The sequence below is a fragment of the Podarcis pityusensis genome (genome assembly GCF_964106645.2).
Source record: "Podarcis pityusensis genome assembly, chromosome: 6".
Lineage (NCBI taxonomy): Eukaryota > Metazoa > Chordata > Lepidosauria > Squamata > Lacertidae > Podarcis > Podarcis pityusensis.
Window position 1 is genome coordinate 23,316,998 of NC_138030.1, and position 24,642 is coordinate 23,341,639.

The 24,642-nt window shown below is 39.7% G+C and overlaps 1 protein-coding gene across 1 annotated transcript in view; it reads right to left on the reverse strand.

Annotated features, from left to right (window-relative positions):
• Positions 1-24,642, reverse strand: part of TOP1 (DNA topoisomerase I) — a 71,727-nt gene that overhangs the window by 22,948 nt on the left and 24,137 nt on the right. The window contains exons 3-8 of the mRNA XM_081009234.1: positions 15,576-15,678; positions 6,491-6,626; positions 5,680-5,735; positions 3,586-3,672; positions 2,473-2,548; positions 1,799-1,899 (exon numbers count right to left, since the gene is read on the reverse strand). Coding sequence (XP_080865360.1) covers positions 1,799-1,899; positions 2,473-2,548; positions 3,586-3,672; positions 5,680-5,735; positions 6,491-6,626; positions 15,576-15,678 — 559 coding nt within the window. The remainder of the gene's footprint in view (positions 1-1,798; positions 1,900-2,472; positions 2,549-3,585; positions 3,673-5,679; positions 5,736-6,490; positions 6,627-15,575; positions 15,679-24,642) is intronic.

Sequence of the window (24,642 nt, forward strand, 5' to 3'; positions counted from 1 at the left end):
CCAACAAATTCTCAATGAAAACGATCCTCGGGTTTTGAAGCCATAAAGTATGTTTAAATATCTGCTGGAATGTTTTCACTTAATCAGTTTGTTGACACAGCCTCTCTCCAAGGAGTGTATCTCGAAACACTGGGAGTTGGTTAGCCAAAAGTATAGAACTAAAGAACAAACACCAAAAAGTTATTCAAAACACACTGCTGTACAAAGTGGATTGCAATGCAATACACCATTACGAGACTGTTAGCATTGTGTCCATTTTAAGCAAAATTCAGGATCAAATCAGCCTTGATCCAGAAAAGCATGGAGGGATGCCATGCATGGAGTAAGGCCTTGGATTTTCAATACTAGACAGTTGCTTTCACAGGCTTCTTTTAAAATTCCCTGTGGTATGAGGTAGGCTAATGCTCAGGAATGTTAAAAAAAAAAAAAGACTAGCTTTACATCCCTGCATATGCCTAAAAAAGGTTGGTTTAGTTTGTGGACTGCAGCCTGTAAGGGTTAACGTTTTGAAAGAAGGCTAAGCAGCATTGTTCTTAACACAAAAGCAAGAGTCATGAAGTTTTATAAAGACTGATTCTCTTGCAAAAGGCATACTAGTTTGGAAAGTAAGAAAATAAGCAGAACTACAAAAAGTATTATTATGGTTCAAAGGAGGTAAGCTTTCAACTTCAAGATTCGTCAACTAAAGCTTCAGTGGATTAATTAGTAGAGTCCAACTTTAAAATTAGGTGCCAAGCTATTTTTTGCGGGGTTGGGAAATAGGAATGTTTCAAAAACCTTCCCTGGAAATTTTTAAGCAGGAGTTGGATGGCCATCTGTCATGGATGCTTTAGTTGAGATTCCTGCCTTGCAAGGAGTTCAACAAAATGACCCTCAAGGTCCCTTCCAATTCTAAGATTCTATGATTTCACTTGTTCTAAAATGATGCAGCAGTGTTTTCTATCCCTTGGTAAAAAGGTGTAGACTGAGGGGGTCCACTTGCTAGTATAATTCAAGGGACCATTGGTCTGGCTACCTCAGCAACAGGGACACGCTCCCTTAGTCTAAGCAACTGCTAACTGGAAGAACAAAATGAAGATAAGAGCCCTGCTAGATCAGATTAAAAGCACCAGCCTGTTCCAGTCTATGGGAAACCCACAAGCAGAACCAGATTGCAGCAACACGGTTCACACTTGTGATTCCCAGCAACTGGTATAAATGAGAAAGGGCTAATAGTCCTTGATAGACTGATGCTCTGTGAACAATAGCATCATGAATAATGAACAGTGGCTGTGAGCAGGTGTTTAAAAAGTGTACTTAAGTGAAGGGTAGAGGGCTTTTTGAACGAACATTTTCACTGCTCCTAACTGGCAATTTTTGCTGAGCAAATATAACTTTATGAAATCAGCAAAGTGCTAGCTGTAAACTTCACTTAATTTTTGTGATACTTTTGCTGCTAGTGAAATTGATATTAACAGAAAACAAAAAACTACCGTTAAACGTTCCATCTAATAACAGATAGACATGCCACCTAATAATAAGAGAAACAAAGGTTATGACTTCAGTACCTCAGGACTTCTAATAAAATGGATATTAAACATTTGTTCCAATGATAAATCAGTTAGTTGAAAGCCAATTATTAACCTAACAAATCCTTAACTAGTTGACAGCTCGAACTGGGGTTTTCCTTTTCCCTCTAAAATGGAAGATAATCCTGTTTGCAGCTTTGAAGTCCAACCACAAAGAGTTTTCAGTCAGCATTTTTTCAGATGTAAGAGGAAGCAGCCAGCCACAGGCTGAAATAGCAGAGGTGTGTTACCATTTCCATTTCTGCTCCTCTTCTTTTTTTGTTTTCTTCTTCTTCATGTCTCCTTCAGGAGGCTTCTTATCTTTGCTCTTTATTTTCTTGGGTTTGATATCCTGAAAAGAGATTTTTTTAAAGAGAGAGACCCTATACCGGGAGTAGTTTTACAAGATACTCTTACATTTAAAAACAAATAAATTTTGTAAGAAACCATTTGAAATGTGCTTCTCACAAAAATGGCCCTTGGTCTAAATCAAACTACTTATTCAGTTTCCTACCGGTGGCAAGGAATTATCATCAATTAACATGCAGAGTGTATCATGGTACGACATAAATAAACTGGCAAAGCCATATACAGGAGGCATATACAGAAGTGAAAGGGCATAATGTAGAGAAAAAAAGGAGATGAGGACCACTTAGCCTAAGGATGGAGGATGAGTTGCAACTTTGTGGTGAGCAGAGCCCAGCCACCAGTATGCTCTCTGCATGAATCTAGCCAAAAATCAGGATCTCTACATACTGATCTTAACATGTACTCTAGATCGAGCCATCGTGTGTGTTTTTTGGTTAATGTTTTCAGATGAATGCTAAACTGGATACTCTAAGCAAAATAAAGTGTTCTTTCTCCACAGTTGTCTCCACAACCTGTTATTACCCCAGAGATCCAGAAAATATAAATTCAACCAAACCTCCTCTTCTTCCTGTTTCCGCTTCTTTGATTTTTTTATATCTTCAGTTTTGATCTTCTTGGGTTTGTAGTCGACACTGAAACAGATCCAACAATTTTAAACAAATCATTTATTTCCAGTTCCGGATTTTATTACTCTCACCCTCCACACACAAATGTTGCTGCTGTGCTGCTTGTAGCCTGCATTCCAAAAGCACCAACACCCCAATTCCTATGGCTCAGATAAAACCTGCTGCTTGACTTTAAGTTATACATTTCCTGAAGCCCCTTCCGTAAGAACAGACACAACTACTTTCCAGCGTCTGTAGACAAATGCCAGTTCTCTACCTGTGCTACACACACACTGACACCATATTATACACGGCTACTGCAGAATACAATCAAGAAATAAAATCTGCTATTTTTGTATTTGACGCAACCTGTTGCCCCTCATTTGCACTGATCGCTTTTCTTCTCTTTGCTGTTGCAGGACCAGAGGGCGGAGAGAGTTTAAATTCCCTTTGCAGCAGAAATGGGTTACACTAGTAGGACGACTGATGCTGGCCCTGACCCAGTGTGAATCCCAGGCACCTAATGGTCCCAGATGGAGTAGCGGGATCCAGATGAGCACTGTGATACACACATCAGGTCCACAGTTGCTTCTGTATTAACATCTCCCTTGCAGGATCAAGGCAATTCACTATAGAAGACAGCTGGGGTTCACAAAGTATTATTAACACTCACTATTCATTCGGTCCTTAACATTTTGTCTTACTAATTATTCTTTTGTTTTATAAAAGCATTTGTCAGCTACCTTTCAAAAGATCAAGGCCGCTTACATAAAATGAAAACAAACAAAAAACTGCGCTATTAGAAAAAAAGGTAAACCCCCAGAATGTGGTCCTCCCTCAGGGGTAATTAAAAGCATTCACTTTTCACTGAGTGGCATGATGAAGTCTGAGTGACAACTGATATCTGGAATGGGCAAAAGAACTTAAGCCCTTAAATCCATTGATTTCAATGGGTCTATTCTGAGTTATGACTTAGCAAGATACTATAGTTGCTTGCTATAGACAGATCCAAATGTCCCATTATTCCCACTTTTCACTGTAGGTAATGTTCACAAGCTACTCACTCATCATCCTCTCGGGGTCTCTTTAGGGGCTTATAGTCTTCTTTGTAGTAGCCATCGTCATCCATTTCTTCCTTAATACGAGGTGGGCTAGAGAGAAAAGGAAATGAGTTATTTAGTCAAGAACATGAATACTAAGCTTCAGCTTGTAGTCTGACTTCACCTACCACTTCAACCCACGCGAGGAGAACTCTCTCATTATCCCTGCCATATTTAGAGTTGAACAGGATGTGTGACTTTCATACAGTTTCAGCTAAACTGAAAATGTAACACCATATTGCAGGGCTGGTGGGGTTCTGCCCCCCCAACCCCACCCCCCACCCCAGATTTTGGTGTCAGCAAAAAACAAAATTAAAATAAACATGCTGGAAAGTAGATCCCAACACCCTGGTGGGGATACAAATAACTCCCCGTTTCTTAGCTGGTTTCCTCCAAACTCTCCCCCATGACACCCTACTAGGTTTCCATATTCCTCCAGCTGTACCATTTTGGGAAGCTCTGATTTAAATTAAGGCTGCATAGAAAAATGAGAAAAAAATCCTACAACAATGGGACAATGGATTATAAATCCTGAACACAAACTTGTAGATGTTAGCAAGTATTAAGTGTTAAAGATGTGTCAGATTCAAACTACTTGATTGCTTTTTAGTTACAACAATTCAAGTTTTAAAATTGTTTTAATAAATCTACTCTCCCTACAATATTGACACATTGGATATTGGGATATTCCATAATATAAATTACTAGTTCTATTTTGTTTTACCTACAGGTATGCATGGCATTTTTGTACAGTGTGTGGGGGTGTAATTCATATTTAAAGAGAATCTGTGGCTTGCCCTTCCAGTGAAAACCATGGTGGGTCAAAGCATATAAAACAATGTAACAAAAAGTGGCTGTGTTCAAACATCACATTGACCCAGACTTCCTACCTTATCATGGTTTATCAGGAATGAGCAGCATGCTAATGCACGCTGCCTGATCTCACAGCTGGAAAAACTCAGCAGCGCTGGCAAATACACCTCTACAGTTACTGGGAACAAATGCATGCTGCTAAAGGAGCCATCTTGATGGAAGTCACTTTACAAAGCTACTCAGGAGACCACATTTCAGCCACTGAAAGCTAATTTATTGAGCTGACTCTAAAAATACATTTTTTCCAAAGGCTAAAATTCTGCAGCTATTTTGCAATGAAGATTGCGTTCCGTGGAATACAAAAGATCTTAGAGCTGCAGTCTGCTTGGATGTTTCAGTGCAGTGCAAACTGCACAAAACCCAAAACACTGCAAGCAATGAGGTCACCTTCTGCAGTGCCATCTCTCTTCTAAAAAGATGTAGCCTGATCTGCTTTCCACTTCAAATATCTAACACAGATAAGATCAGCTGGTAATACAAGACAGCAGATTAAAAAACTTGTGCAAGGAATGCTAGTATTTTAAAGTACAAAGGCACTGCAGATTTTAAAGGCTGTGTTTTAAATCAATCCAGCATCGTGCATCAAAATGCAGGAGATTGCTGGAAACAGGCTGCACAATAGTGGAAAAGTCTGGTGTCAGTTCCACGAGGTATTTATGCTGAGCATAACTGCTGCTGGCTTTTTGACAAGCAGGTTTTACATTCTTAAGATGGCAGTTCCTAGAAATACCAAGAGGGGTCCTTACTTTCTTCTACTGTGAATCAAGCAGTTTATATATGCTTGAATACTGTTTTAGAAACAGTGCACAGGAGGAACAACTTTAGTTTGACCCTAAATTCCCAGTTCTTCTACCGAGCGTTTGATATTGATAGGGAACAACTTTAAAAGTCTATGTTATTTTAGAGTCTTTATCAGGGTCAAGAAGGTTCTATGTCTACATTGGATTAAAAAAGAGAAGTGCATAAGAGAATCCTTTACAATCTTATTCCTGTCCATATAGCTGGACTGGTTTTTAACACAAAAAAGCTTCCCCATCTTTGGTTTTAGGTTTTCTTTATGCCAACAGAAAAGAGGATCCCAGAATGTCTCAGGGATCCCACTGAGAAAAATTCCACTCATCTTCTGGGTACAAGTCAAAACTAAAAATCTAACAGTCTTCTTCACACAAGGCTCCAGCTGCATACCTGGAGAAGCCATTTTCTTTTTCCTTCTTTATTTTCACTTCACCAGATGATTTACTCTGAAAACAGAAGTGAGAGCTGATTAGTAAGCTATAAAAAGCACTGTCATATCTTCCCTGTGCATTCAAATGTAACTGACAAAAGACCCTTGTACCAGGAGCCAGTGCACTTCCAGCTATTCCTCAGAAACGCTTTCAGCATTATTGGATCCAGCCAATCCCAAATACGTGCTCTGTCCTGCTGTTTTCCTATCTATCTAGATGTTCTCCCGAAGTTTTTCCTTTTGTCTGGCCACAACTGCAGAATTTGCTATCAACTCCTTAGCTTATTTAGACAAGGCTTCTGCTTGTACTGTTACACTGCATAATTATGCGCTTTGCCCAGACATGAACAGATGGGGTAGGAAAATTATCAAGGTACTGTCTGTCCCTCTTCTGTCTGTCAAGGCTGGGCTAAGGTGTGCACCTGCATCAGTACAATGTTTGTAAGATCCTGCATCAAGTTACCTACAGAACCCCTCCTCTTGTAGAACACAACATGTGCTGAAATTCGGCCTGTAGCTGCTATGAAGTTTAACATGACTTTTATTATGACAAGTTTACAACAGCCATTTAAGCAGACGCACAGTGATATCATCTAACACCTAATGCCACAGCTCCTATACTCATAGCCTTGAGTTTCTGTTGAAACTGTACGTGGGATTTGACTTGCAAAACAGCTTAAAAATGTCAAAAATGTGAAGCTGCTCGTGTCTTTATCCACAACAAAAGCCCAGTCCAAAGCAGTGCCATTCAGCCCCACCACCATCCTGTACCTTTTCTTCCTTTCGTTTCTCCTTGTCTCTATCTTTGTGTTTGTCTTTGTGTTTGTCGTGTTTCTCTGAACTGCCATCTTTGTGTTTGGTTTTCTCCTTCTCTTTGTGTTTCTTCTCCGAGGAATCTTTGTGCTCACTGGAAGATACAAGAGTCAGTTGGGACAGGATCGGTAGCAACGACCAAGCGGATTGACACGCCAAGCCCTAGAAAGTTTTCTATTAATATGAAGAATCACATAACTGTAGCAATAAGGAACATAGTAAAGTCAAGATGCCTCAGGGACACCACAGACTAATGCATTTTCGCCTGAAGGAGTTTCAACAATATATGTGCACTGTTTAGTACACCTTAAGCCCAGTACTAACATCTTGGCATTTATGCTTTTAACAGCAGACATTAACTGGAACCTTCAGTGGATTTGTCCCCCTACTGAGACAGGGGTAAAAAGAAGACAAACCCTGCAGTTATAACACCAAACATCATATTTATGGCTCATATTGGTATTGATAAATTTATTAGACGAGAGAAACAGAGGCATACAGCATTTAAGCAATGGGCTGTGGTTCACTCAATTCAGTCACTAGAAGAGCCAGAAACTGAGTTCAGGAGTTCTTTCCTGTCTAGTTACATTCTCCTCCTGTTAGTGCATTTTAGAAACCAATGATACTTGTGCCATATGACCTTCGCCAAGCCTCACTTCTTCCCTCTCCCCACCACTAGCCTGTTTCACTTATGAGGGAGAGAGCAAATGGAACGTATGTTAAGGCTAAAAAAAAATGATGGGTTTTCATTACATCAGAAAGAAAATGGTATGTCTCTACAGTCATACCTCGGGATAAATATGCTTCAGGTTGAGCGCTTTCGGGTTGCGCTCTGCGGCGACCCAGAAGTAACATAGTACGTTACTTCCGGGTTTTGCCGCTTGCGCAGACAGTCAAAATGACGTCACACGCATGCACGGAAGCGGCGAAACGAGACCCACGCAGATGCGTGTTATGTTCTATTCGGGATGCGAACGGGGCTCCGGAACGGATCCTGTTCGCATCCTGAGGTACCACTGTAATTCTATTCTAATGCCAAAATCAAAACAAAACCCAGTCTCTTTAGAAAGTGGTCCATTTCCCAATTAACTATTCAGTGGCTGCTTAGACCACAATAATCAGAATTAAACTTGTAGATTACAGAGATGAATTGTTGAAAAACCCTTAACGATGTGGTATATCCTGCTAGGGAAAGATTTAAGGCTCATGTGTGATTATATTATATCCAGGCACATGATAAAGAAAGCAGCTCTTAGAGAACTCCAACACTGCATTTTGAGAAGTCAACTGCAGCCTTCTCCTATTACACTCATTAGGTTTCCTTACTTCATTATCCTGACCCTCTTGCCCCTCAATGACTCTGCAAGCTAAGTACTCTGGATTCCCCTTTCATTCCTCCCACTTGCTAGTGCCACTCTATTTCTTATGGTTTGATTCTCAGCTCCCACAAGCCCTTCCAATGTGACTTACTGCTTCCTGAATCTGGAAAATTCTCCGTCCCTAATGTAGAGACACATACCACAATAAAGTCAAATAAGCAACTATATTTATTACATTTTTATTCCGCCCATATCCTAATAATATTTTTAAAGTACTTTTTCTTGGTTTTAATGAATGTATGGTATAGTTTGTTTTTTGTAAAGTTGATTTAAGTTGCCTGCGACAAGAAAAAGTATCTAATAAACTTAAATAACAACAACAATATAGAACAAGTGCACGTGCTACCTCCCCATATTTCAGCTCACTACCACTCTGAAAAGGTTAGACTAAGCGATAGTGATCACCTAAGCTCATCAAATTAACTTCATGACCAAGTGGAGTTTTGAAGCTGGGTCTCCCCAGGTCTGGTTAAACACTATATAATACCAGCCTTCAGTGTCATATACCTTCTCCAAATGCCCATAAAACATTTAGTCCTTTTAAAAATGGGGTGCAATTTCTTTGGATTTTTGAGATACTTCATCATTTAAGTATTTAAGACAAGAACCACTACATATAAAGAAATAATATTTACCAAATACAAAAAGATGGAATTTCTAATACAATCTTCTGTTCCCCACAGTGGCCAACCTTTTTTGGTCCACATAATTTATTTCAACAATCCAACTTTCATAAAATGGAAAGCCCACTTGTTACAACATCTAACAAACTTAAACTGGCTAACAGTATTTTTATTTCACTTTTGTTTTATGCAATTGTGACCCCCCCCCCTTCATGAAAATGATGCTGAAAAGGTTAAGTTACATAACTTTGTATCTAATAATCAGGTCTGACTTTGGCTGTCTGTTTGCCTACTTAGGAATGCCTAAATGTCATCCGCTCCTTGCTTGGAGGACAGAGAATATACTTCTTCCTACCCATTCATGGCTTATTGTCTAGATAACTTGCACATTCCATAGGTTCCCAACCCCAGCGCTTCAACAGAAAGAGAAAATAGGAAAGAGAAAGAGAAAAAGAAAGGGGGGAAATGTACAGGTGCTGTAAAGAATTAAGAGAGGATCAATACTAGCCTGGCTAAGTACGCTAGTTTATTAACTAATGTTAAGCCAGAGTTGTATGATGTAGTTTGGGTACAACAGGGAATAGGTTTAATGAAGTCAGGATTGTTGCACCGAACAGAGTGTTTGATAGTGAAAAGGGAAGAGACCTCTTAAAACCATGGTTTATAAAACAATGGATAATCATCAAAACCTGGCCACTATGATGGAGGTTAATTGCTACTATGCTGTGCTCCAACAGACATGGACACCAGCAAAAAGTAACAGTTTTTAATTGCAGGAACACAACAAATTTTTAGCCAGCTTTTTGTCATGGCACATTAAAGATTCTTCACATTTTTCTACTGCTACAACATCCTCTGCTCTTTTTTTCATTACTTCTACCTGGGTGTATTAAATACAACTGACATGAATTCTTGTCACCTGCAGCACTACAATCAGTTTCCCTACTTCAGTCACAAACACATGCACCCCACAGCTATACAAATTGACAAGTAAAAAAGACAGACACAGTAAGAACTTTCCTGGTAACAAATACCTATTTAGAGAACATACACGTATGAAATGTCACCACAAGCAAACTTCGCAACAGGAGAGAAAAAAAGAGATTTAATTTGCATGACAGCAGAAAATAGGGAAAAAACCACCAAAAAATGGTATGTGTCTCTGAAGAAAAAAACTCACAGACCAGTACAGCCTCTAATAAATGAAGGTAAGCAAATGTGTCATTTAACTTAATATCGTTTTGTAATCAGACAAGAACTATTTGGAGCACCTCACATCAAGACATAAGCCCTCATTTTAAATGCCTGTTTGATATGAGTAAGATTGGTAAACTAGCTTATGTGCCAAAATAAAAAATAAAAAAAATAAAAAGATTGTCATCCTGTGAAAGAGAGGACATAATTTCCCCTATTTGACAGTTGGGAAATGGATGATATGGGGATAGCAACCTGGACCATAAGTCAGCCTGAGATCAGGCAATACAGTTGACTCAAATCTACACTGCAGTCCAGCCCTTTATTTAAAAAGCATGTTCAACATGTGCAAGCAATCTCCTGCTGGCACAAAAAAAATGGTTCACCTAACAACTAATAAGGTGGTGTTTTGCTGCCTGAGGCAAAAAGCCCCCGTTCTACATACAGAAGCCAAGGAGATTGGCAGCTGGATCTATCAGTGGTAATAGGACAGTGTCTTCCATGGCTCTTGAGGGCAACATGCTAATTGAGAGGATTCAGGACAGGCTGTTGGCACAAACAGGGGAATGCTGTCCCTCAGCATCTACCACCCGAAGCAGCAACTCCACTCCGCCTAATGGTAGGGCCAGTCCCGATTCTCCTGCGCAAGCTCTGGAATTCCTTCTTCCACCAAGGTTCAGAACAAGTAGGTAAGCTTGAAGGGCAAGTTACCGTACAAAATTACTTTGGCCTTTTCCAAGAAGAGAACACTGCAGCTGCATTCATTGTTTAATTCTCAACCTGGCCAACAGGCACAGACTACCCTTTCGGAAAGCTTACCTTCTCTAGTAGGCAAAGCAACTGGCCCTAGTGCAGGCTTCCTCAAACTCGGCCCTCCAGATGTTTTTGGCCTACAACTCCCATGATCCCTAGCTAGCAGGACCAGTAGTCAGGGATGATGGGAATTGTAGTCTCAAAACATCTGGAGGGCAGAGGTTGAGGAAGCCTGCCCTAGTGTAACACAGTTATCTTCCCAGATGTAGGACAGCAGTGTGTTGCAGCTACTTTTACTCCTCAGCCTGGGGCAGGATGATAATGAATAGTTAGTTGTTTCCTGACAGCCTCTCCTTCAGCTAGATCATAGTAAAGGACACTCTGTTCCCTTCAAACATCAGCTCACAGCTTGCCACCGAAGCTGCATTACGTAGCTTCCCCTCTGAATCATGAAGGATGGATCAAGTCTATGCACAAATCAGGTTTAGAGACTGTTGCACGAATCAGTCTTCACTCATAGCTGAGCTGGGATCACAACTTTTATTATTTTATATTTATATCCCACCTTTCCTCCAAGTTGGTCAAGGCAGCATACCTGGTCTCCCCTCCTTCATTTTATCCTTGAAACAACTCTATAAGGGCCTTAATAGCCTGATGTCTAATGACCTGGTTTTTAAGTGTTGCCTACAGAATTCTTATTCCGACAGAGTGCATAAGAAAACATGCAACTGGTGTAAAGACTGAAAATTAGAGGTGGTTCTTTTTGCAAGGAGGCACTACTCTATTCTGTGGTCCACCAAAGTGGAGGACTCAGATTCAGCACAGGAATCTGAAAGCTTCTTTCGGCCAATTACGTGTGGAGAAGCATGGTAGAGTTAGAAAACGATATTTTTGCTCCTATGAAGTGTTTTACTCAGTGTTTGCATCTGTTTCTGCTCCATGTTCCTTGTTTTCATAAAAGCTTTTGATTTGATTCACAGGAAGCAAAGTATTTTGATGATTTATTCTGAGATGTACTTAAAAAAAACCCTCTGCAAAAAGCACTTTACTTTATTAGTAGATTGATGCACAGCTATTCCTTCAGGAAGTGTTTCCTTCAAGTAGGCATCACTGTACTCTCTGGAAATTGCTCACAACATTAATGGCATTGCTAGAGTTAAGACGTAGCTTTTTGTTTGGAGATGAACTAACAAAAAAAACAAAAAAAAACTGCACTGAATATGACATAGCAAGCCACTCTGAGCCTAATCCTTGTGGCACTTATGTATTGTACTGACTCAAATAAATACATTTACTTCTTATTTACTATCTTGAACCAGCACAGGACTTTCAGCAAGCTATATAAAGAACCATATAGACTGCTATAAACCAAAACTTATTATAATAGTTACAGGCCCTAGATAAAATACCAGCTAAAATTCTTTCTCCAGGTTAACATCCCCATCAGCACTCCAATGAGCTGAATTACATTACAGGATGTGGGTGGCACTGTGGTCTAAACCACTGAGCCTCCTGGGCTTGCCGATCAGAAGGTCGGCGGTTCAAATCCCTGGGACGGAGTGAGCTCCTGTTGCTCTGCCCCAGCTCCTGCCAATCTAGCAGTTCGAAAGCACACCAATGCAAGTAGATAAATAGGTACCACTGAGGCGGGAAGGTAAATGGGTTTTCCATGCACTCTGATTTCCATCACGGTGTTCTGTTGCACCAGAAGCGGTTTACTCATGCTGGCCACATGACATGGAAAGCTGTCTGTGGACAAACACCGGCTTCCTTGGCCTGAAAGCAAGATGAGCACTGCACACCAGTCACCTTTGACTGGACTTAACTATCCAGCGGTCCTTTACCTTTTTACCTACAGGTAACTCTCAACTTACACATATTATACTTATGCTTTTGCAGTGGTGTGTGTAAGTGTGTGTGATAAATAAATAAATAAATGGAAAGCAGAGGAAACCCACCATTCCCTCTGCTCCCTATTTATTTATTCTTCCCTGGCCACCTGTGCACAGCTACAATTGCAGGCTTACAAGATTTTGGGGAAGCAGTGGAAGGGCTCTGGGACGCTGCCAGAGCCCTTGCACCGCCTTCACAAAGCAGAGTAAGCAGCTCTCTCACAGGAGGGGGTTGTTCCCGGCTTCATACATTTCTGTGTTTATGCGTGGACTCCCAGAACTGAAATCTCGAGTAAGATGTGAGTTACCTGAATATTATGTCCTGCAACTTTATACTCTCTACTAAGAAGCCCTACATTTTTGCTACATTTCCTTTGTACACCAGCCTGCTTTCCAAGTTGCCTTTGGGCTGAAAGATATTGGATGTTGGATCCAATATGTTGGATTTAAAAGCATGAAGATTAATCCAGAAACAATAATAAATTCAAGTAAACTTGAATGTTGGCTGGGCTCCTTTGGGAGGAAGGCTGCAGTATAATTGTAATAAATAATTTTGCTCCCTTAATGGAATAACTTATTGGAATAAGTATGAAAACAGCCATAGTACCAAGGCAACCCTCACCCCACCAAAACTTCAATATGGCTAGCCCAAACACTCTGGTTTGCCCCTGATCATCTCTTACACGTCACCTTATGCAGGCCTAAACCATTCTACAGGAATTAGGCCTGCCCTTTGGCCAGTTTTCCCACTTCCTGGATCATATTAAGTGTAATTCAGCAACCTGCCTCCCTAACATGGGTGTATGCTACAGAGTTCTATGTAAGCAGAGACACTGCTTGAGCACTGGAAGATTTGCTGCCGAGCCAAGTTTGAGGTTTTAATATTAGTATATAAAGTCTTTTATTTATACAGGTTCTAGTAATTCAACTCCTGACATAGAGTTCTGGTCTCTCTCTCTCTCTCTCTCTCCCTCCCTAGGGTAGGACTGAGCACAGGTATATTTATGAGATGAAACATGGGAGGCATGTGATTTCAAAACACAAAAGGAGTAAGAATGGAAAAAGTGACAGAATTTCTTCACTGATTTACCATATTCATGTTATACAAAGTGAGGAACGTGCACCTCCCCTACTTGCCCTCTCAGCATGCCTGTACCACCTCCTCAGACATCACCAGACATCTTCTAAATATGGAACATGAATCCAACCCTAAAGCACATGGGCCAAGATTGCAAGAGCAATATCCTAGAAAAAATTCTGAATTAAATGCATGATCCAAGTTATGTAGTCAGTTCACGTTGAGCCCCCATATAGGCGATCTGCGGCATAAGAGGCAGGATACACTCATATGCTTGATCCCCTCGACACACAGGGGAGTCATCTCAGTATACACTTCCTGATCTGGCACATGAAGTGCTTCAAATTGCAAATATTATGTTCTCAATGAATCTATTATAATTGAATCGTGCACATTACACAGTGCATGCTTGGATGGGACAAGGCAATTTATTGTGTCTACTCAGAAGTATGTACTACTGAATTGAATCAGGTAAAGGGGCACAGCGTGCCTTCTAGAAAGAGCCAAAGTATTTTATTAGTCAGCGCAGGAAATCATCATGAATAGGTGGCCAGATAATGAATATAAGGTGATTGGTATATAAATATGTTCATTTAAAATGCCTCTAAGTTTTAGGAAACCATAAAATATGAATACAGTTACTAAGCAATCATACTTGAAAAGCTCTACATACCACAATTAATTTGTCTGCATATAAATTCTAACCAAGAGCTCCTCACTTGGGCAGAACTGTCACACAAGAGTCATTGAATGGACACAAGTAAACATGTGCATGATGAATAAGGTGCTACAGGTGCTACAGCCTGTGGCACTGTCTACCCTTTATCCACTGTGTTCTCACTAATAATAATAATAATAATAATAATAATTTATTTACACTCCGCCCATTTGGCTGAGTTTTTTTGCTCGCCTTCTAAGATATATATCTTATCTTTTGGAAGCCTGCAATGTGATTGAGATTATAAAAAAGAAACACATCAGAATAATGAGCCAAAAGCCAAGCAGGTTTTGCATTATGCCATGCAAAAAGTCCCTTTCTAAAAGGCTGTAAACACTACAATGTGGGTGGAGGAGAGAAGAGAGTTTCACAACAATTTAGCAACATTTGGAAGCACAAGGTGAAATACCACCCCCATTCCCTGCAAAGTGTGTTAATTAGCATTGCTGGGATTTAAGCAACCAGTAAAGTGTGCAACAGCTTAGCTAAGACATTTACAGCCTCTGCCTCCAAGGTCTATGAATGTTGTAAGTTTTGGAGTTATGTTGGCTCAGAAATATCTCCCATCTATCACAAATTGGAAAATGAAATGGTTTATTAAAATGTATTCAAGTTTAGAAAAAAGCACAAAAGGGATCAAGGTGTTAAATTTGTTAAACGGTTAAATTTGTGTAACTGTTTAGGTACAAAATAAGGCTATGTGAATGAAGGGGGGGGGGCAGTCATATATACCATAGAATGGCAGCCCCATAATTTGATATCTGGAAGCTATTCACAGGTTTTAACCTCAGTAACATTAACTTACATATAACTTGGTTAACCCCCAAACAGTAAAAAATAGCTGTCTTGAATTTACCATTTCAAGTGTCACTTTATGACTCAGGAAGATTATTAAAACAAGAGTTCCAATGAGAATGGCCACCAATTTATGTGGAGACCTTTGAAGTAAGGAAAGGAAGCCAGTACCAAAGCACAGCTATGCCAATCAAGAGCAAGCACTATTGGTTTTAATTTGTGGTGAACTAGCCTGCATCTCCTGCAAAGTTAAGAGTATGTGAACAAAAGTGACTAAAGCAGGCTTCTTGCCTTGCACAACACTTAGGCCAGCCAATGTACTTATTGGCATAGTAGACACAATACTATCTGACGAACAACAGCCTGACTGGGCTAGCCAATCTCTGAGATTGCATCATGTCCACATCTCCCCCAACTATGGCTGGAAACAGCTGAGAAGTATGCCAATAGCCCAATCAGATGGGATCACATGAAGCAAGTTCAATGCATGCCACCTCCCCACTAGCCAGCTGACAAGCACTCAGACTGTAATCTTGCAACCGGTACATGTTTCCAGGCCTAGTTTTGCACGCCAGGACAACAAACCTGCTGACAACAGCCAGCAATCTCACCTGTTACTGTGCTTGGATTTCTCTCGATCTTTCTCTTTGTCCTTCTTGTGCTCTTTGTGTCTGTGTTCCCGGTCTTTGTGTTTATCTTTATGTTTGTGAGAATCTGAAAGCAAGAGAACAGAGAAACGAATTAGGAAATCGCTGAGAAGCTATGACAATTTCTAGTAAAGCAGCTTTGTATTGGCTGCCACAAATATGCAACCTAAACATCCCAGTAGCAGTGATGTACATCACTTCACTATATGTATGAAATTGGCATCAATTATCAGGCAAACCCATGTGCATCCTCTACTGCTGGGGTCCTCAACTTTGGGGGGGGGGGGGAATGGGCCTTGGCAAGTGCCAAGAGATGGGTTTTTAAAATAGTTTTTGATGCTGTAACCTGGGACTTTTGGGTGAAGGGAAGGAAATGAAATGAAATAAATAAATAGTCTGAGGACCTCACCCTACATGACTGTTTCTCTCTGCTTCTCTCTGAAAATAAGCCCAAATCTATTGTTATTATGTTCCCTGACATTTTACAGATGGGCAATTCTCCTCTCCTGGGATAGACAAGTTAGTATTTCTGGTGCATGGAAAGTGACAAAAAAGTACAGAGGGAAAAGGTTTAAATGAAGTGTGCAGGTTCATCCATATACCAACCTGTGGGAAAAACTAGCAAAGGATCACCACAGTACAGTGGACGCTTGGGTTCCGAAAGTGATCCGTGCAAGAGGCACGTTCGCAACCCACAGTGCCGTGTCTGCGCCTGTTCCGGTACTTCCAGGTTCGGCATGGTGCACAACCCAAAAACACGCAACCTGAAGTGTCTGTAACCCAAGGTAGGCCTGTACTCAGGACTTCCCTACTCAAATAGATAAACCATATTTTCCCCAAGCATAAAACCTTGCAAATATTAAAGGTGTTTTGGTGTCCTGTTCTCTTCCACATGACATTTAAAATAATTGGTCCTCCTTCCCTCCCACACATACAAACACACACAAACACACAGCACCGCACAACAGATTATGTATTCTCTGCTTACTGTACAAGAAAAGTATTGTCTTTTTCTAGCCCACGCAGATATACATGCAGCTAAAACAATTAATTTTTAATTTGGGGGAAAGACAAAATTTAGAGGGGTCTTTGGGCTGCAAATCAAATCAAATCAAATCTTGGGTGTTCATATGTAACCTATGTGCTACAGGTTACCATCTTCTTATAGAAAAAGCAGAAAGGGCCACTAGTAAAACTGGCACAGAAGGAAAAATGTCTATACTGGAAACACTCCTAACTGGAAGTTAGCCCCTGAATCTAACCAATTATTTGATCAACTGCCTTTTACACATTGGATACTCAATTTCAAGTTAACGAACAGTTCAGTGGAGATTTTGATTGGAACATTTTATTCAAATTACCTAGAAATTATACTCATTAAGCAACTTTCTAAATGCAAGCAGTTTTATTTCTCCTAATACATGTTTCCTCCATAGCTGTTTGGAAAGCATCTCAATTTACTGGATCAACAAGTGATGCAGTGACTATTTCCTAATGCCACTGAGGACCCGGCTAAAGGGAAGGTCCTCAAAATATTCCCATCTAGACCTGGTTCACGCTATAGGCAAGCCAGGTTCTGTTTGCTTACAAAGCATGCCTAGATAAGTTTCCTTAACAATTTGGTTGGTAATTCCACCCTAAATGTCATAGAGTTATAATGTACAAGCAGTAGGAAAACAGAACAAATTTTGGAGAAACAAGTAATGGTTTGATGGACTGTGGGGAAACCTGTACTTAACTTGTTGTTTAACAAACCATGGCTGAGCATTATGTGCATACAGGGTTTTTCTTAAAACCAGCAGCCATGATATTCAGAGGTGAAGTATGGGAATAGAGGACTTTGCATATTGTACAGTTGTTCCTTCTGTTTTTCTAGTGTTGTTCTTTTCAGCTTCACCCTACTTTGTCCCAGTTCTAATCTCACAACAAAAAGCAGTAAACAAAAATGAAATGTTTGTGACATTTGACTAGGCTTAAGCTAAGGTCTGATAGTTACTGGACAGACTAAAATTGTTAATTTTGCATCAAGAGAAGACTAAATGCTTTCTTCACAGATGGAATATAACACAAAGTAGATAACCTTTCTTGGCCTCAGGGCCACATTTAATCTTGGCTAACACATCAAGTGCTACATACCAGAGGCGGGTGAAAGTGGGTTTGGCCACTGTGAGTGCCTTGTGACTATGCATGATTTTAAAGCTGCAATTGTAATAGAGTAGCCTTTCAAACCACCATAATTCTACAGGCAAAAACAGACAAACTACTTTGGCTTAATAGACATCAGATTATCTTGGTTCACCGTAGCACAAAGCTATACAAACAGGTTCCATCAGGAAAGAAAACTAGATTATAACAGTTACTAAATATCTTTAAAGCAACTTGCTTCATTGAAAGCGATTATCTGGGAGCCTAACTGTAGAGCCAGCAATAAACTGTGTTTAATGGAAGTCTTGTAAACAAATTATTAGAGTAATCTCTTTAGACAGTTGTCTACATAAGCATAATGGAAAGTACAAGACCAATAAACAGCAAGGAGGAAGCGAATAGGAAAAGAATGTGAAAAAGAGAAGGCTTGTGAAATTCTGAGATGTTTGGATTACAACTTGATGTGAAATACTTGACAGGAAATATAGTATATACAGTAAAGTTTACAACCAACTTTTTGTATTATGGGGTCAGTAGGCGCACACTATTTATCCACATCATATAGGGCTGAAAGTGTATTCTGCCATACAAACCGAGGCCCTCACAACTGATCAGACTCCATAATAGAGTGCTGACATCATCTAGTAGTAATTTTGAGTTAGACTAGACTGCTTGTACTACACTGCATACAAATATGTACATTTACATGTTATATACACACAGAGGGGAATCACTCACTTAAAAGTGGAATGACTCACCTTGAAATCAATTTCTGCCCTTCATTTATTGTAGAAATCATTGCTATTTTTACCATACCTAGATTAAATTTGATACAACCACTTGAAGCAGTAAGAGTACAGGTGGGGGTTAAATTCTGCTCCCTTTTATAATATCAAATACAATGTAAAATGTGGAGAAAATGACCACCACCCCTCACAGGTCTCAGTGAATCCTGTTATCCCTGAACAAAAAGTAAAACGTTTCCTTCTCTTGACCTATATTCCAAAGTGCAATAGAAACAGGTAAGACACCCTGGAAACCTTTATTTCAACATTTTAAAATAAATAAAAATGAAGCACATAGAGATGCACAAATATGCAATTTATGCATTCTGTACAGATAGCACAATCAAATGATTGTATAATAAATGGGGAAATGGAAAGTAAAAGAAAGTTAAGCAAGCTGAAAATTATTGTAAAGACTCGGGTGGGCAGGAGGGGGGGGCATATGAAGCAAATGCTACCAGTGAACACTTTTCAGAAAACCTTTTTGCAATTCCAAGCAAAGACCCCAAGCACTTCCTTCTTCCAGCTCTTTATTATAATTGTTTTACTGGCCCAGTGCCCTATTAGGTATTAGAAACACTCATAGAATATTTTGAGAGTATTCTGGCACCTGTCATTAGAAAGTCTACGAAGGGAAACCATTTATGCTTATTTACAAAGATAAAAATCACTCTTGAGATCTAGAGACTTTGAACTCAGATTGGATTCCAAGGTATTTTGTAAAGTGGGGAGAGGGATTAATGGAATTGTGTGAACAAAATTGGACTGAAGCTATGGGTTTGTAGGCAGCAACATTGCCCTCAAAGAGTTTATTTCATTTTATTGTAGTTTAATGTAGAAAATAAGCTGAGCACCTATTCCCACAGAATTACACACTACACTGTACTTCACCACCTTGCAATTTCATAATTATCTCTCCAGAACAAAGAGTCAATTTTGTTAGTGTATTCTGGAAGCATTTGACCTTCTGTAATTTCACTTCATTGTTTCAAGGTTCCAAACTCCTGGCCGCCAGCACTATCTGGGGACACACTTCATTTCCTCTAAATGTTAGCCACACATTTGCAAGAGTTTTAATCTGAAATATAAAGGCAGGAATTGCTGCTATTATGGTAGTTGTCATATGCATGATCTCCATGTTAAAACTACTGAATCACCTCTCAAGGCAATCTGTAATACAACTGTTCTTTTAGTAATCTTTGACACCCCTCCCCAGACAGAAACTAGTGGCTTGGGAATCCCATCAATGGAATATCCAAAGGCTGCAGTATCCAAAGCCACAAAAGTGCCATTTCCTAATCCTTGTAAGCATTCAAATGTTAGTAATTGTAATAAGTGTGAAGATTTTTTCACACAGGAACAGTTCAGATGCCAACAGGCCAGGTGCCTGAATTCCAACAGATTGACCTCACCCCAAAGGTGCACTCTTCCATTGTCTCCCAAGACAGATGGATGGCAACAATGACGTTTAGTTGCAAAACCATAGCTGAATGATCACTAGTGGATCAAAGGCTCACACACTTACCCCCTCCCTTGAAGCTCTGCCCATGCAAAGTTCATCATCCTTTCTTGTATTAATTATGCTTTAGAGCTACACTTGAACTGGCCATAGCCTTTAAACCAGAGACTGAAAGCACTCTCGGAAACTTTAAACAAATCTCTGGTTTAAAGGATAACTATGGTTACACCAGTTCAGAAATAACTCTAAACACAAAGGAGAGGACTAAGGAATTAATACGGGGAGAATTAGGGAAGGAGTGAAGAGCATGGGACTGTAGGGTTCTTATTAGTTCTGCCTTTACTATTGAATAGTTCCTAGATCCCACAGCCACCACTGTCACTACTCTGTCATATTACTGACTCAGAGGAGGTCATTCACTCCAAGGAATACTGGTTATGGGAGCAATCAAAAGGAACGGGTAAAAGTAAAAGTTTATAACTTTCCCCAATTATCATCTGCATGTTCTTCATGCATAACATGACAAAGGACAACAATGGTAGTGCTGAACAATTTAAAACAGACAAGGATGGCTTTGGGAATGTGTCAAATTGTACAGTGGTGCCTTGCAAGACGAAAAGAATTCGTTCCGCGAGTCTTTTCGTCTTGCGATGTTTTTCATCTTGCGAAGCACGGTCCGTCGCAACCGCGCCTCTGCAAGAGGCTTTAAAAAAAAGCGCAAAACGTTTTCGTCTTGCGAAGCAAGCCCATAGGGAAATTCGTCTAGTGAAGCAACGCAAAACCGAAAAACCCTTTCGTCTAGCGAGTTTTCCGTCTTGCGAGGCATTCGTCTTGCGGGGCACCACTGTATTAACAACCTGCATGCTCCCATGATCTGTCACCCCCCACTCCGCAAAAAAAACCATACACCCAGAAAATTCAGGGAAGAAGATATATGCTAAATATGTTCCATCAAGCCCTTCATATGAAGATCAATGATTTTATCAAAGCATTTTAAAAATAATAATAACAGGGGGCTTGGATAGGAATTCTGAATTAAAATCTGCTGTAGACTAAATTACTCAGTTCAGATGATCTTTCTAAACAATTGAGGATGTGCCAGAGACTCTTTTATTCCCTCTTCTATTCTTACACCTTCATTTTCTGTTCAGTGTTCAGAATAGTTTGCTGCAACAACTTGGCAACCCTAATCACTTTCTTAAACAGAATCAGAAAAAAACTAATTCTAATTCATGTTTGTTTGGTTTTTTTGCAGGGGATGGGGAGAAGTACTAATCATAGTTTGCTAATTTGGACACCATGACAAACTAGAAGTAGTGCGAGACTAACCTTATAAGTCTATAAAAGCAACTAGCCTATGAGGCTGGTAGCAGGTGTTTCCATGATAGATTCCCCTCCTCCACAGTCAGGATGGAAAACAGGCTACAAGCTAAGCATTTGGTTTTTTACTCACCTACCATGCTCCTAATTTATTCTCTCTCAAACTTACTTGCCTGCCTATAAAGTGCAAATAACAGCAACTAGCTCAAGATGAGGCACTGCAATTAATTTGAAATCATCACATCAATGTTCTCTTTAGAAAGTATTCAAAGTGCAATTTGAACGTAAAATAAAAGCAAATTCCCAGAGGTATTGTGGCTTAGGAAATGTAAGATTGCAGTGATGTTTGTAAACCCAACAGGGATAAGACTGTAACGTAGAAAAATGGGAAGAGCTATCAATGACGACACTGAAGAAGTCTTGACCTTTGTTGAAAGACTTGTACAGAGAGAACAGTAGCCAAACCCAATTGGATGTATTTTTAAACAAATTTTGCTGGATTCCAAAAAAATATTAAAAATATAGTGTTACACATAAGTACATTTAAGAAACTGCATGGAAATCAATGGGATTGCCCTCATTTACTTGTGAGGCTAAGGAAGGTGCATATGGGTTTGCCAGTCTCCCTCCCTCGTGCCTTAAGAGGATGTGGTGGAAGAGGTCAGTTCTATATTGATTTTTCCCATTATCTTGTAGCACTGCCATGGATTTCTCACAACGTAGAAAAGACAACCCTTTGACAGAGAAGCACTAAAACATATGACAAGCTATGTTCTGCACCCAGCTTATTGTGCTAATATAGATGTACTTCTCATTGAATACCAAAGTTCTATGCTATAGGCTAGAAATATTTTTAAGCTAGTTCCTGCAACCTGCCACTGCAATACTATACAAAAGCTCTGTAATCTATCCTCCAAGTTCTCATAGCTTACATAAACTACAACTGTGTAATGCAACTATTCACAAAAGAGTTTTCTGTTTGAATTGCAAGACTTTCGACATGGCTCTTTAATTAAAAAAAAAAAATTCCAATAATTTCACTGATAAAAGCAGGCAAGATTATTTACACACATATTACAACCATCACTGAATGGTAGAAGAGTCCCTGGAGCAAGCCTACACATATTTCACATACTTTTCCCATGCCTTGAGTCCTGTCAGGAGAAAAGGTGGGGTATAAATAAATAAAATAATAATAATACTTCAGCTAAATGAAGGTATTTGAGAACTGTCATACAAAACAGTGGTGCCAGTACTGAACTTGGCAAATGCTTTCATTCCCTGGTAGTGCAGCACAAATTGCTTTGTGAGGCACTGCTACTGCTGCAGATTACTGGCAAGCATCTTCTTAATGTACTCAGGAGCTGCCTGGCAACTTGTGTTTCTCCACAGAGGCCTTGTTGTGGGCTTCTTCTCCCCAATCAGGAATTCCAATGAGACCAATATGATATTGCAAAACCTACTGAATACAGAGCAACAGCCAATTTTAATGGGACCCAACGCTCAGGTGTCATTAATACTTGCTAATAATTCTCCCGGAGAGGACTGTATGTTGGAACTGGCTTTATTTAACAACACAGATTTAAGAGTGCTTTGAGCACTTAGAAAGAGTGCTATATAAATACTACATTCTTATTGTCTATAATCACCCTTCAACCTTCTATTCTTGAAGGCCTCAGCAGGTAAGTAAATAAATAATAATAATAATAATAATTTATTTATACCTCACCCATATATCTGGATGTTAAGGAGGAGGAAGTACCACAGACCTTTCCTCTGAAGAAAGACGTTTGTAGGCTGGAAGTACACTTGGAGACCAACTTATCACTGGAGTCTTAAGTGGCTTCTGTAGCTAGGAGTGTTTATGCCCAGCTCAAGCTCTGTCACCAGCTGTAATTGTTCCTAGATTGGAATAGCCTTACCTGAGTTGTCCATGCTCCTGTATAGACTAATGTAAAACACTATTATGTGGGGCTGCCCTTGAAGACAGTACCAAGTACCGAAAAGAACAACCCCCTAATATCAACCATCTCAGATCTTATAATGGGCAAGTGAGGCCCTGTTGGTGCCACCATCACCGGATCAGAAGCCCATCTAGTTCAACATCCTGTTCTCACACTGGCTAGCCAGATGCCTTTAAGAAGCCTACAAGCAAGACGAAGTGCAACAACCCTCCTTCTGCTTATGATTCCCAATAACTGTATGCAGAGGCTTACTGTCTCTTATAGGGAAAGTAGCCATTTAAGAAAGTGTCATTAAAGACCAGCTACAATTGAATTATTTTTAATAAGCACTGCTGCACCCTAGTGGAGCAGTTGGTTATCGTCAACAGAGATTTATGTGTGGGGAGGGGACAGATGGACTCTACACTAGTGAATGTATGAAGTCTGTCCCATTCAATTTTAGTGAAGAAGAAGAGTTTGGATTTGATATCCTGCCTTTCACTCCCCTTCAGGAGTCTCAAAGCGGCTAACATTCTCCTTTCCCTTCCTCCCCTGCTGTGAAAGCAACAGCCCTATTTTCTGGCTTACAGAAAGGGAGGAGGTAAATATTCTGAGGTCTAGAATACTTTTTGATTAGAAAACAGGAACCCAGATAACTTGGAGAAATAGATTCAATTTCCGAGGCTACTAACATCTTAAGCAGGTGCTGCCCAGCATTACAGTGCAATTATTTAGCAATCTAAGAAAAGCAATTTAATCATGTCAGTTGCATCATTGCCTGAATCAGCTATACCCTGCGAAGAAAGAGGCAGAGGAAGTAAAATAATGATTTTCACTAAAGTAGACCTCACTTCACACTAGAATCTATATTGCATCTTAAGTGTAAATAAAGGGCAAGCAGATGTTCAAACATCAAACAGAAATTTATGTCCGAAAGGATCATTCCAATATCACAAATCTCAAGGAAGATATTGCATTACAGTTATGGTTTGTACTTTTTAACCCTCAGAAAACCTGAGGGAGTACAAACTTGAAACTCCAAATAGAGTTCAAAACATGCACACCAGCTTTCATCCAGATAACTGTCTTCAAGACAGACTCAAAACAAGTGTAGAGACCAAGGTAGTATCCAAACTTCAAATGCAGAAACAAACTAGAATACTTCTGTTATGGGACAGTTATATAAATTAAGTAGGTAACTAAATATGGTGAAAGCAAAATGTCACTTTAGAGAAGAGTCTAAATATTGCCCTTGAAGCTTAAATTTGTTTTACTCTGAATTGTTTTATTTGATGTTTTAATGTGTTGTAAATCACTTTGATTTTTCTTTAACATATAAAGTGGTACAGCAATGAAATTAATAACAATAACGTTTAGAT